We start from the raw sequence: 15,104 nt of genomic DNA on the forward strand, positions 1-15,104 counted from the left end.
CAGTGGCAGGAGGCGTCCCGGCAGTGACGCCGATGGAAGCGCCCTTCCACGGGGAAGCCGCCGGCGGCGGGGGCGTATGGCGACGCTGACACGTCTGAAGGCAATAGAGTTGACTGCCGCAGCCTCGTGACGAGATAAGCGCGAGGCACGACTTCGGATTGACTGCGCCTTTGAAATATGCACTGCTGTTACTCTAATTTCTGTAACAAATATAGGCAGTAATTAAGGGGGGGAGGAGGCAGCACCATGAGCGGTGTGTGAATGAATGAGCACGTTTTCAGAGCGCTCTGAAATTCCCATTATTGCTAGTAGTCACTCAGTTAAAAGTCCTTACATTTGCCTTGAAGATGTGCTCCAGGTATCCTGAGCATTAATTTTAAGACAAGGATAGAAAGTCAAGCTATTTAAGAAAATATTCTTTTCGTTCTGCTGATTTTTAATGCTTCCACACAAGTTGATTCTGCAATTGTCTGCTGTTAAAATATGTATTAATTTAACATTACTGTTGAAGCAAATGCATTTATTAATGTTTACTATTTATTACTCTGGATTATTTATATATATGTTTTGGAAGTTAATTTCGTAGCAGTTTGCCATGTAACTCTGCATTTATACTGATTATCTTCTAAATATTTGTGTTTGCGCATGTATTTATACATATAACACTGCGTGTAATTACAGAGTTTTGTCAGTAACTCATTTTCAGAAAGGCGCTCATCTAACATGACGCTTTCTAGGACCCCCTTTCTAAATGCAGTTTTCGAATTGTTACTCATGTTCTTTGGCAGTGCCGTTCATGGCATAGTTTTGAAAAGCTGAAGAGCAAAGATTGCAAAATAGTCACTTCAGTGTGTTTGTAAACTTACTCAATAGACTTTACCGATTTGTGTGTTATAGTTCTCAGATCTTTTATGATCTTCCGGTTAAATGCTATCTGCTGTGAAGAAACAGAAGAATCATTTCAAAGGAAAGCATTAGAAATGACTTAGTCATTACGATTATGCGAGATTTTGTTTAAATCATCGCATACCGTCATCTCTTCTGTGAATCCAGGTTATCCAGTTGTCATAGTAACTTTGACATCGAAAAGGTCATGCTGCCTACACATGACTTCTTGCAACACTGTCTATTAATCTGATCAAATTAATGGAAAATACACTTTTACTGGTTAAGGTGTGTTATGAGGCAACCTTTCTGGTCATTTAAAAGTGGTTTGTTACTTTGTATTCCTAGGATCAACATTTAATGACTGCAGTCTAGTTAATATAATGCTTGGAGAATTGTCAAAGCAATATAGTGGCGATACTACTGACATCTAGCAGACCATTTTATAGTGTTATGAATACCAACGCTTTTGGGGGGCGTGTATTAAATATACTGCATTTTTGGCAGATGGATGCAAAGCCAGAGTTCCCGGTACGGCTTGACCATACAGCTCTAGCAGCAAGGATGCTGAATAAACCAGGTTCACCTCAACATGTTTTTGCCAGTGATGGAGAAGCCGCTTTATGTGCCAGTACCAAGCTGGCTTCTCACTGTTGGGTTTGGAGTCCTGGATAAGCTATACAAGTATGAATTGCATGGTAGAAGTAGACTGATGCTGGGTTGGCCCTAAGATTAAGGAAGAAGAGCAAGAATTACAAAAAGTGTTCAGCTGAGCATGGCTTAGCCAGCTAGAGAACACAGTTCACGGTCAATAAAGAGGGATTTCCCCTCTAAATGGAAACAGTTAGAGAGAAATTTTAGGACCTGACAGCCTGTTTCTTTTAAAAAATATTTGCCCCTCCTGTAAATCATCTGAGCAGTTTTAAAAGATTTCAGAAAAAAATGTTTTGGCTTATAAAGTCAGAGAGTTGAAAATTTGTTCGACATGTAGAATAAAGAGGTTTAGAAGCCTTTGGTCAAAATAGATGGGCTCAACCACAGTAAAGAATTGCAAGCCTCGATTTCTAAGTGAGCCGTAGTACGTGTATCAGCAACGTTAGAGAGGCACACGTGCTCTCTGAATCCAAATGTTAGGCGAGAGTCGGAGAGGTCCACAGTCAGATGGTCATATTCTCCCTGCTTTTCTTCTTTTCTTTGATGATTTAGAAATGTGCAAATGGGCACTGCAGAAGATTTAAGGGTTTAATCTGCAGCTGCACAGGCAGACACATACCCACTGCATTCAGTGGCAGTTTTGTCTGAATAAACAGCTCAGGATTGTGCACTTGTATACATGTCTAAATATGGATCTCGGTCAAGTAAACAAGCATGTAGCTGTACGCAGTAATCTACTTTCGAAGCTGGGGAACACCCTGTGTTGATTGTGTGGCTGAGTACACGGCCATGTCTCGAGCTTCATGCGAGCTTGTGCTAAGGACGCTGATCGCCAGTCCACATGTGTCTCACCACAGGAGGGGAGCAACAGATATCTCTGAGGGATATAGCAGCCTCCGTCACTCGGCTTTTGGTGTGGTGAGATACCGCTCTCCTTTGAAGGACGTGTTAGGGCAGATACACGCTTTCAAAATGCCTGTGCTCACAGATAAAGGCAGAAGGGAGCAGCTTGCCTAACACTGGGTGTTTTCAGCCCTACATGCTTGCCCCTTTCTGAAGCTGAAGATCTTGCTCAGTGTTTCTCAGGCTGAACTTTTACAGGAGCAAGAATAAACTTCTTATCTGCAGAAGAGACTGTGTAAAGACTAACTGGAAACACCAGAATGGGGTTATGCTTATGGTGCCAAAGAGCATTGGAGCGTTTTTCACGAACTGCATTCTGCAGCGGGCAAAGTGGGCGACATCTGTAAACCTCTTCACAGGTGTTGTGCAGAGGGGAATGGGACGTACCTCTGACTTTATTTACATACTCCTCATGTGGGTATCACAGTTGAGAAAGAGTTGCTGGTATTTATTTTATTTTATTTTCTTCTTATCATTTTAATTTTTGTAATGAACTTGCCCAGAGGCTGTAGTCTGTCAGCAGGGAAAGCCAACCTTGTGATGTCACTGCAAAACGCGCCACGTCTCATGCAATATTGTGACTTGTATGCAGTAATTAGGGAGCTGTGCACATGAGGGAATGCTGTAGGTGTGTAATAACAGTTTTATTGTGTACAATAAAATCCGGTCTTGCTAAGTACTGAGGACCTCAGGAGTTTTGGAACAGCTTCTCCTACTGTCTGAAGAAGTAACACAGTATACTTAGCCTCTTAGAGGATAGGCCTTAATAACAACAATTAGTGCATTTGTGTGTTTAAGTATGCTTAAAAAGCTTAAATGGATGTGGTTTGAAAAAGTGAAATGAAAGAACTGTAAAATTAACATTAAAACTCAGCCTGTGCTGTGGTGAGGAAGTGTAGCCTTAGCCATACTACACAAAATAGAGATCTGAAAAGCTCTCTGGTTCCCAGATCTGCCAGATCAAGCAGAAGTGAATAGTAAACGTTACTGTCGCTTATGGCGCGTTGGTTTTTGTTTGCATTTTTAAAAGCATTAGGGGATTATGCGGGAGGGGGGCGGAATAAAGTTATGAAAACACACCTTTTTGAAATGTCAACAAAAATGTCTCAGAAAGAACAATGATGTACACAGTTTTCACACTTCAGTTTCTCTAAACAGCAAAAACAAAAAAAAGGATTTCTGTTTCCTTTAATAAGTAAGGACAGGAACATTTTTGAAACAAAGGCAAAGAAAAAGCTTAATGCAATGGGAACTTTACCAGAGGAGAAGAGGTACACTTTTCTTGTGCTGGTACTAGTGCTGCTGCAGGCTTGGTGAGGTTGTCTTTGGGATGGAGGTGGTGTATGCAGCACCAATGCTGCCTGGGGGCTGGGAAGGGATGAGGGGGCTCTGCCCCTTCTGCGGAGCCCTGCTCACCAGCACAAATTTCTCCTGATGAGGCTGCTGTTGGTTACCTGCTACATGGGAGGGCTGGCAGGACAGGACCATGAGCTGTGATGGAAGCTGATGGGCAGTTTCAGCTCTGAGTGTCATGCTGGCCTACCACAGCATGTAGTTTCAAAGAGTTTTGCTGAGGCTTGGGTATACGCTAGGCTTCAGTCATCAAAAGCAACTCAAGAGGTTTCACTGAGCTGACCTTCTTGGGGACAGTACTCAGGTGAAGGTCTGTGGACAACCATGTGGAAGCTGGCAGAACGTTTTGGGAAAGCATTGCTCTGCTTTCTATGTCCTTCTCTAGGTGTCTGCTGATCAAAATGGGCTGATGGGAAGATGCTTTTTAGAGCACAAGTCTTATGAGGAGCAGCTGAGGGAGCTGGGGTTGTTTAGTCTGGAGAAAAGGAGGCTGAGGGGAGACCTTATTGCTCTCTACAACTACCTGAAAGGAGGTTGTAGTGAGGTGGGGGTCGGTCTCTTCTCCCTAGTAACAAGTGATAGGACGAGAGGAAACGGCCTCAAGCTGCGCCAGGGGAAGTTTAGGTTGGATATTGGGAAAAAATTCTTCACCGAAAGGGCAGTCAGGCACTGGAACAGGCTGCCCAGGGAAGTGGTTGAGTCTCCATCCCTGGAGGTATTTAAAGGACGGATAGACGTGGTGCTTGAGGACATGGTTTAGTGATGGACTTGGCAGTGATAGGTTAATGGTTGGACTCTATGATCTTAAGGGTCTTTTCCAACCTTAACTATTCTATGATTCTATGCTGGGCTCCATCAACCTCTCCCCTGGCCCTCCAGGGCTGTTCCTGTGTATTCCTCTGTAGACAAGGATACCCCCAGAGGGCAGAAAGAGTTGAAGAAGTAGGGGCACAAATTACCTTAAGAGGCAGACCAGCTTTACTTTCACTCTGTCCAAATTGTCAGCTAAACCCCCTCCTGCTGATTTCAGTGGCCATACATGCTTTTTGAGCAGACAATCTCATCATTGTATATCTAACATTAATATGTGTGTAAATCAACTTTCAGTCTGATGGTTAATAAAGGCTCTTATGAAATAAGTATTTTTGTTGCTTCTGCTTTGCTTGTTTTGCAGGAAAATAACCATTTCCTACTAGCAACCATAATTTTTTCAAGAGTTATTCTATCTTTTCTCCAAATGACATTTTTTTTTTTTCCACAGCAAAGCACATTTTACATACCCTTAGCACAACTCCAGCCTTTGCCTAACACTGGGGGATTACACAGATAAGATACTAGCCATGGCTAGCATCATCTCCTGATAAACTGGAGCATCATTAGGGTGCAGAGTTACAGCCTTGGGAGGCAGAGAAAACAGCATTTAGGGCTCTTTGAAATTCTTGTTTTAGGGATTGAATAATAATCATGAACAAACAGATTTTTGCAAGGATTATGGGGACCCTGTTGTTAACTTTTGCAATAATTATTGAACTCCTTTCTTGATGCATAAAAATTGGTGCTCTCGTTTGTTACTGTTCAATCAATGGAGTGAAATACTCTGTAACAAATTGCAGCATGGGGAAATAGTAACATAGTCTATTTCAAGCCACATTTGAATACTGGAAACAGGTAAAATGAAAGGTGAAGGTTAATGATTTAATAACAAGGTCCCCAGGACTGTGCCTTATGTATGGAAGGCAGTAGTTTGCATTTGTTTCCTGTAGGGTGACTTTACTGAGGAACTGAGGGCATTTAGCATATGCCAATGCCGAGACTTTTCTATGCATCTGTTATTATTTGGAAAGTATAAAGTCTGTGATGCAGACTTGTAGGGTGTTGCAGGAGAAGGAGGAAGGCACTGACAGACAGGAGAGCACTGGCGTAGGCAGGGAGTGATGAGGAGAGGAGATGGTGATGTGCGCTCCAAAAAGCCGGGGGTGCAGCAGGGTAGCTAATGCGGGGAAATAGGCTCTCTTTAAGAGAGGGATGTTTATGTGCTAGATAGACTTGCATGTACAGCAAATAGCCTTAAATATGTTTTGTGGTTACCACTGCTTATATACAAAGCAAAACCATAATTACAATGCTGTTCTTGTTTTTGAAACATCATCGTGTGCCAAACAAGTTCTGGATATTTGTAGGGCACGGTAACGTCAAAGATCGCCTGAGTGTGAAAAGGATAGGTTTACGGGTACCAACTATATTCACAAAACCAACTGAAGCTAAATTCTCATTCACATCATATTGTGAAGACTTTAACCTTCAAGTGTTTGACGGTGGCTTCTGCAGCACCTGCGTGCCCACAGCAAATGTCACAGGGGGTGGGTGGCTGGAGACTGGGCAGCTGGTGGAGCCGAGAGACTTGCGTCCTCGGGCCCTTCGACTCTTCCCTGATCCTGGTCGGGCTGTGCAGTACGTGCAACAGCAGCATTAATGTCCCTTTGTTCTTTCCTAATGCTGTATGAACAGCTTGAGGCAGAAAAATCTCCTTAAATTGCATTTGCTGATGATGACAATGTCTCGTGAAACTCAATAGTTTTTCTTTGCCTTTTTGATTGTGCTGGTAGCTCCTTCGGGAACAATCTCCAGTATGTTGGATCTTTTAATTTTTTGAAATGTTTCAAACAGTTCAAGGAAAAGGGTTTTTTATTTTATTGGTCGATTGGAGACAGTTTTAGAAGAACGAGTCCTAACTGCAGTTGGAATGACGATTTCCTAGATGGTTCAGCACACTCATTCAACAGCCCTCCCTCTCCTACCAATGTCCCTGCTGTTGTTTTAAGATAAACTGTAGACATGGCATAGCATACAGGTCAGATGCCTGGTGTAAGAGCCAAAGGCTTCAGCTTTGGCAGAGTGGCCAAGCTCCCACCGACTGTACGTCCCCAGGATTCCCCCAGGTTAGCCGTCGGGCATCAAACTTGCTCCTCCAGTCCAGCTTGCAGAGCTCACGATCTCAAATTATTCATTGGGCCTCTGCTCAAAACAAACAAAAAAAAATACGAGCACCCCCAAGTCCCTCTGTAACGCTTAATAATAGATCAGTAATAATTTTAATACATTAGAAAAAAATACACTATTTATGACAAAATGTCTATATGTTCGCAGTAAAGGATTTGTTTTGTCATCCTTTCACAGCATGTTTTAAAGAGTGTAAAAAGCACTAACTTTTGCAGGCACGAGTAAAGAAAGTCATTGAAAATGTGGAGATTTCGTGCTTTTGCCTGCCCTGCTTATGCCCTGTTCAATGCTAATGGGACTGTATGGGATGTAAATGGCCACAGCACTTTTGCTGTTATATGTAAACTAAATTTGGGGAACTTTTAGTGTTTGTTATGCACAGTGAACCTCTGGGAAAGCTTCAACCTTTAACCTCCGTAGTGGGTTATGACAGGGAGGAATCGTAAGAGCTTGATTTAGACCCATCTGTGGAAAGCTGGTTAAAAATATTCAACTACCATGTTCTTTCTCCTCCCCCCCTCAGTAAAGGTCCTCTTAAAATACATTCTTTGTGACTTCATTTTTATCGTTACTTTGGGAGCCCTGTAGCCAAGACTGCTTGTAAGGAAATGATTAAACTGTATTCATGTTTGTGCTTTGAAATTGCCTTGGTGGTAGTCCAAGAAGTATTTTCTTGCTCTTCCAAATTTCCATGTGCTTTAATATTAATCTATTTTCATCAATGTGACCTGCCCCAACAGTAAAATTTCTTTGTAATTGGTCGTGTAATGATTGCTAAAGGGACATAAAAACTAAACTCAATTTATCTTAGGCTTTTAAAAAACTTACTCTAAGGAAAAAAAAAAGTTTTTATTAGAAAATGAAATGGTATTTGATAGTATCAGTGGGTAATTTGTCACAAAACTGAATAGTCATTAAAGATATTATGGTAGCAGAACTCTTTAACTTTGCTTTTACAAAGTAGGATATTCTTTTTTTGAAATACTTTGTCACTAGCTTTTAATTTTGCATTATATGTTAATAAATGTTTATGTTTGGGCTGTGGTGGCAATGTCAGACTGAACAACCAGTAACGACATTATTTGTTGCCTTTGAGAAAGTATCCTTTTATGTGGTCTGTATATCACAAATTAAAACTATCCCAAATATCTAGAATCAAAGAATCTTTTTTTTTTTTTTATGATAGCACAGGCAGTCTTCAAAGCAAGCCAGAACATCTGGCTGTCAGTTCAAACTTTGAAATTCTGTTTTGCTAACGCGCCTTTTCTGTTAAGTAAAGGTGAAAGGATATTTCATGCAAGAGCAGAAGTGGCTTTATTACTTAGGAGAATGGCTATTACTAAGGACTATTAGTTGCATTTTTAGAGCAATTGATATTTTCTTGTTTTCTTCCAAAATTGTTTGTAATCAAAGCCATTATACTGTCGCTTAGATGGAAAGGCAACCGTTTGCCTAAAACAACTGTGTAGTTACATTAGCATCTATAAATAAGTTTATTATTTTAGATTAAAGTTATAAAGCAATCTGTTTACCTCTGTCAAAGTAAGTAGAATAGCTGAAAACATGCCTAAAAAAGGATGAAGAGCAGCATTGGAGCAACATAACATCCTTCAAGGGTTCTTTATGCATGTTTAATATTTTAATCAAACACAACTTCTCTGTGGTTTTGTGGTCTTAAGAAAACTGGAAGGAAGGAAAGTGCTATTTCACTCTTCAGCTGACTGAAATGTAGTAATTTCCTCATTTAAAATATTGATTCTCCCCAACTGCTTTGAGATGTTTTTGGAGGCAGGTAGTACTGAATGGGGAAAAAATATGAAAGTACGAAAATTTCCATTAACTGTGTGGAGAGAATAAAAGCATTAGCATTCACGCTGTTCTCCTTTAGAAACACATATTGGTTAGATACAGAGGTTTCAGTACCGCATATGCTGAAAATGTGGTCTAAGAGCTTTAATTTACCTTCGTCTGCCAGTGTTAATGGACAGAGCAAGTGCTGGAGCTGCTGTAAAACAAATCTGTTTTCTTTTTGTCTGCTGTGCCAGATAATGAAATAAAAGCTAAATTATCACTGATAAAAGTAATTTGCAGAAAAGCAATGATAAAAATATAACAGCAGAGCTTGCCATTAGCTATTTAAATGGATAATGCTTGCTAGCGCTTGTAACCTACTTCTGCCCTCTGGTTTTTATTGTCTTCTCCCCCTTCCTATGCTAGCAAGGGCCTTCTCAGTAGAGACTTAGAGCAGTAAAACTATGGGTATGCTAAATCCTGGCAGGGGTAACTTTCTGAGGGATAACTACTATTTTTTTCCCTTCTTTTTCTGTACTACAGTATTGCCAAGATAAAGCATGTACACAGTCTGAGGAGCTGTTATCAGTATAATTTTATCCATCCCAACTTGAGGAATGTATTTGCTAATGACGGAAATGGAGAAAACCGTTTATCTCATTGTAGCACTGGTAACTCTTGTGAACTTATCATGAATTATACAATATTTACTGTGAAAGCCTCAGTTCTTGGAGTCGTGTTTAGGTGAAACTCATACTTTCCTTTCCTTTCTGTCTATCTTTCTGTATGTCTGCATCTTTTTCTTTTCTTTTTTTTTTTTTAAATTTAATTTTTTACCTCTGAGATCAAGAAATTTGAAGTCATGTCCGAGTTGTTCACAAAAACTCAGAAATGGGAAGGTAAATGTACAGACTTCTGAGCTCTGTGTGTTTGTGTGTGTGTGCATGATTCTAATGTGCGTATGTATAAATGTACACACACATGCACAAACATTTAAATTTTATAATTTCCTCGTGTTGTGGTTTAACCCCAGCCGGCAACTAAGCCCCACCCAGCTGCTCACTCACTCCCCCCGGCGGGATGGGGGAGAGAATCGGAAGAGTAAAAGTGAGAAAACTCATGGGTTGAGATAAAGACAGTTTAATAGGTGAAGCAAAAGCCATGCACGCAAGCAAAGCAAAGCAAGGAATTCATTCACTCCTTCCCATCGGCAGGCGGGTGTTCAGCCGTCTCCAGGAAAACAGGGCTCCATCACACGTAACGGTTACTTGGGAAGACAAACGCCATCACTCCGAACGTCCCCCCGCTTTATATGCTGAGCGTGACGTCATACGGTGTGGAATAGCCCTTTGGTCAGTTGGGGTCAGCTGTCCCAGCTGTGTCCCCTCCCGGCTTCCTGGGCACCTCCGGCCTTCTCAGTCGGCAGAGCATGAGAAGCTGAAAAGTCCTTGAATCAATGTAAGCACTGCTCACCAACAACTAAAACATCAGTGTGTTATCAACATTATTCTCATAGTAAATCCAAAGCACAACACTATACCAGCTACTAGGAAAAAAATTAACTCTATCCCAGCTGAAACCAGGACACCTTGTAAAACAGCCTTATCTCTCTTGAAATTGAGTCATCGTTTTTTAAATGCTTGGAATTCAGATTACTTTTATGACGGGAAGCCAGTGTCCAGAGTAAAACATTAGCCATAGGGTAGTTGAAGGATGATTGGTTTCTTGTAAGAGCTGAACACGCTCATTGGTACATTTGTAGTTCCTAAAAGTATTTCTTTAAAGACATTCAGTTGTGAATGACTAAATAGGAAACAACTGCTCAACTCTAGCTGCAGTACCTAGAAGTATTCTATGTTTGCAGCCTGGACGCTGCTGTGCAGCGCTTGCCAATTTGCAAATGTCAAGGACAGTTACCCTCTCACATTCCTAAATGGTTTGCCTCTGACCATCCCTCAGGAAACCTGCCCTTTCTCCAGCTCTCCTTCTCCGGCTATTGCTGCCAATTGCTGTTTTGCTGTGCGGCTGCAATGGCTGTAATCCTTGGGAAGGCCAGGTCGTGTTGGTCCAGGCGATCTGGGAAGGCACATGAACTCCCTCTCCTTGCCCCAAAAAATAAGACAAGGGCACCTTGAAAGCTGGGGAAACTCTTTCCATGCGTGTGGCTGTGCAGAGTATCAGCTAGAGCACGTCGTCTTGCGGCTGCTGGTCGGACAATTTCTTACAGGCACAGGCTTGTAAGAGGTGCAAAGCTGCTATTGTTTTAATATTTTCTTGTGCATGAATATCTTTATTTTTCCTGGGTAATGTAGGAGAAAATATCACACGTATGAACTTTCTAAAGTACTTTTATCTGACAAAAACCTTTGCGTTAATCTTGTAAGTGATATGGGTCTGTATTGTCCTGAAGTGCTTTACTATTTATTGTGGCTGAACACTGTTGTTCTAAAAATATAATGTTATAATACTTTGAGCTTTGCTTCTGTATTATGTCCATTCTGTGTGTCATGCTTTATTCCTTCTGCAGCTTCAAAGTGTTTAGGAAAAAAAAAGTGTGTTATTAAAAATGTGTTTGTAGCAGAACAGATAATTAAGTTCTTCTTTTGCAGTACTGTTCAAATAGGTGAAAGTTGCCTTCAAAGATGTGTTTAGTGGCATAACAATTAAATGTCAATATAATGGAATAGTAATAATGCCATAATGGAAGAAAACCTAAATTTTTGTTTACAGTTATAAAACCAAATTTATGGCGATAACCTGAAGCCCCGGTGGCAGAGGTCTGCTGGCCGGTGTACAGTAGCAGCTGTGCTCTGGCTCTTAGCAGGCAGGCAGGTTGTGATGCACAGGCCGATTCAGTTCATGGCGTGTTAAACACAACTTCAATGAAGTTCAACTTTGATGAGTAACATCAAAGCTGTGTCACCATAGCTGGGTAGCAAAGCAGTCTAATGCGTTGGCACTGTGTTTATGTACTGGTTAACAAAAACATCAGAAAACAAAATGGAGTGGCAAAACTGGTGCTCATTTAGAGGCAAAGGCCAGAGTGCGAACTCTAATGTACAAGTAGAAATAGGGATAGCTCTGCTGTTTGTCCTATCTACATACATATTTGTGATCTCGTAGGTACAAATGGATGTTGGACAAAACAATTTCACTGCCAAAAATGGTCCCCTATTCCCTGATGACGCAATGAAATAGAGGGGTAGACCACAAAACTACTGAAAACAGCAGCATGAAACATTGAGAGCTTTAGGAAAATGGTGTCTCTGCTGAAAACTGGGTGTAAAATACAAATGGAGATGCACACTACTGCAGAATTAAATCCTGCAGATGGCTGGTCTTAGACTAGGCTCTTGCACTTTCCATCTGTCTTCAGGGAGAAGGTTGCAAATGCTCAGCACCTGGCCTGCAATGTGATAGTCGGAGATAGAAGCACACTAGAAAATTAGCCATTTTAGGTAGTTTAGGTGAGCAGTCAGACCGGAGATAACGCACATAAGATCTGAGCTGTTTGGACAGACAGCCATGAAAAGAAGTTTATTCAGGCCAGAAGTGGAAGAGACAGTACAAAAGGCTTTTCAGTAAATGAAATTGTTGCTGCTTGAAGGGAGAGATGTCCTCATCGGGAGAACGTGTACCTTTCTGAGAAGGGCTAGGGGTGGTCTTGAATGTGCAAGTGCTAGCATGGGGCTCACTGAGCAAATAGCCATGGGAGCTTGGCATGGGTGAGGACGGTGCAAGTTGGTGGGCAGCAGCATGGGGAAAAATATTTGAGAGAACAGAAAAGAGATCCTGATGTAAGATTTCTTCTAGATTTTTTTTCAGGACTGAGTTATATCTGTACAGTTGTAGTCATATATGTTTATGTGAAGATACTGCGTAATAGCAGTATAAAGTTTATTTCTGTATTTTCTATAAAGTTTTTATACAGTAACTTTTCTTTACGGTGTCCTTGTGGGGATGGGAAGTGACTCCTTTGACCACTTCTGATTTACTAAGTCTTGATACATCAGGCTAATGAGGCTACTGGGCAGGCTGGACCCTTTTGTTCTTAGAAGTGTTATTCATGGAGTTAAACAGAAATAATCTTTGTCATTCTACTGTTCTCAAAGTTTGGTTAATTCAGATGATCAGTGCTTGCATAACTGGGACTTAACAGAGTCCAGATGTTCCTGTATTTCAGCTACACTTCCACCTTCTACCCTGTGTGAAGCAAGACACTTAGGATGAAAAGTTCTCCACTTCTCTCTTTATCTAATTCTAGGTCTGCACTTGGAAACATTTTCCATGCTCTCGAAGTCTTTCTGCACCCATGGGATTTTTTTTTTTGGTTGTCTGCTTTCCCTTTCCTCTCCCTAAATCTGCTGACGGCACTCCCAAATCTTTCCCCCGTTTTCTGAATTGTGTTATCTATTTCCTCCAGAGATGGTTTGATAAAAATCTGGTTTCCAGTTCTCTCCATGCTTCGGGCCTCTGTGTGGTAGAGAATATCATTTAATGAAGCTCTGTTAGTGGCATTTCTTGCTTTCCTTAAAGTGGTATCCATTTCAAATGGTCCTCAAAAAATTTTATTTTTTTTCTATAATGAAGTACATTTTATTGAGAGATTGGAAATTCTATATCATAAACTAGCTAGACATTCATTCATTCTTGGCCTATGAAATTATGTGAGATTTTCATTGCTTTTTGTAATAGACTTGTAGAAAGAGTTACTTTTTCCATGCAGACCCCTTGTTTTGTTTAAACTTCGCCCAAACCTGTTGTTTCTACCTACTTTCTTTTTTAAAATCTTTATCCTCCTCTCTTGGCAGCCAAGCAACAGAACTCATATGGAGATTTGGATGTCCCTTCCCATGCCAAAAAGTGATTCCCTACTAGTAGCTGGTCTGGTGTAAGGAGTGTGACATATCCCAGCAGAATCTGAGAGCAAAGTATTTCCTGTTTATTGGCATTGACACAAGACAAGAAAACATAAAATAAAACTTATTTTGAAGAGCTGTGTTCTGATCTCCCCTCTATGCAAGTCAGGATAACTCCATTTAAGTTAATGTAGTGAGAATTGGTCCAGGGGCAGGCATGATGTGATCCCCCAGAGGGGTACTTGCGGAGATGAGACTTTGCCTTTAGTAGTTGCAGTAGTCCTTCATCCTGCACTCCGTTGTGTCCCCACTGTGTCCTCGTCCTTTGTACCACAAGTACCACTGTTCCGATGGAGTTTCAGATGTGTTTTGCTGTCCTTCGTCTGCTTGGGTTCTCTGTCTGTGTGTGGAGGTGAGTGTTAATACCGGATCCCTGCTCTGAGTTGGAGTCTGATGGGGCAGGCATGGGACAAACTGCTCCCCACGTCAAAGATGTTTTTCCCAGTCATTTTGTTGCTGTTTTGATTTTAATGCTGAAATGAGGGACTTGAGGAGTTTAACGTTTCAAGATGATCATTTAAGTAGCTGCAGCTCCCCAAAACATCGGAAAGACGTGTTTTGAGACTGGCCGTGCAAAGCTGTTTTGAGTCAACCCTAAATCAGGCTCCATGGCATTCAGTCCTTCCCCTGTAAACACTGGGGAGAGGTCCCACGGCAACAGGCTTTGCAGCTGCCGCCTGTAGCCACCCTTCGGTTTTTAGTGTCCAGAGCAGCTCGTCTATAGAAATGTTCATGCCAGGCAAAGTTGTGTGATGGTGAGTACTAGTGAACAGCGTAATGCTAAAAAGCACCTAAGTAACGATTTGCTGTGGCTGGTACATACGTAATGTGGAAGGAGAAATAGCATTCACCAGAGTAGACACAAATGCTGTATTTTCTGGGAACTGGGCCAGGGGTGTGAGGGTGTTTGTGTGGGGGTTTTTTTTCTCCCCAAACCCCATAGCTTATCTTGCTTGTTTCTCTGTCTTTTCTCTCCCCTCTGGCCAGAATCCAGTTTGTAATTCTGCATTCTTTCCTACTCAGCCTGAAGTTTTCTCATGTTAAATGTTTGTTTTGAATTTGCACCTTGTTTCTGCACAGAATGTATCAGTGATGCAAGACCTGCTTGTTAGGAGATTTTTCAGCATATAAAAACAGAGGCTGAAAGTCAGGTGGTATTGGGCTGGCACACCTATGCACCCAAAATATCTTCAGACCTGTAAAAATAGGCAGTAAGAAATTAATGCGTACGGAGGGAAAATAAAATCTGTGCAAATATTTTGACGGTGAAGGTGACTGACCAGTAGAGCAATTTACTTAATGTTACAGTGTGTTGGTTCTCCATCCCTGAAAGTTGCTTAAATTGACCAGATTGTTCTTTAAAAGAAATGCTCAGATTCAAACTGTATTAATTCAAGCGAAGCCTGCAACCTCTGATCTACAGGTTAGACAAGTTGTTGGCATTCTTCTTCCTTTCTGGGCTGATGAGGTTTGACGCTGTCATTCATCCTTCTTTGAGAGCTGTTAGTAAGCCAGAGCTTCAGGGAAACATGTCTTCCTTCAGGATTTTAATAAAACATGCTATAATCATAGTGAATAAAATCCCTGCATCTGCAGAGG

At 41.3% G+C, this 15,104-nt stretch overlaps 1 protein-coding gene across 4 annotated transcripts in view; it reads left to right on the top strand.

Moving 5' to 3' along the window:
- EPAS1 (endothelial PAS domain protein 1) overlaps positions 1-15,104 on the top strand; it is an 81,841-nt gene that overhangs the window by 15,835 nt on the left and 50,902 nt on the right. The window contains exon 1 of one of the 4 annotated variants that reach the window (XM_082305345.1): positions 2,372-2,886. The exons of 1 other annotated variant lie outside the window; for it this stretch is intronic. In XM_082305345.1, coding sequence (XP_082161471.1) covers positions 2,711-2,886 — 176 coding nt within the window. In that variant the 5' untranslated portion in view covers positions 2,372-2,710. Of the gene's footprint in view, positions 1-2,371; positions 2,887-15,104 lie in introns of those variants that run through there. 2 more of the 4 variants (XM_082305346.1, XM_082305347.1) reach the window with 2 other exon arrangements.

Source organism: Platalea leucorodia (assembly GCF_965183815.1).
Source record: "Platalea leucorodia genome assembly, chromosome: 3".
Classification (NCBI taxonomy): domain Eukaryota; kingdom Metazoa; phylum Chordata; class Aves; order Pelecaniformes; family Threskiornithidae; genus Platalea; species Platalea leucorodia.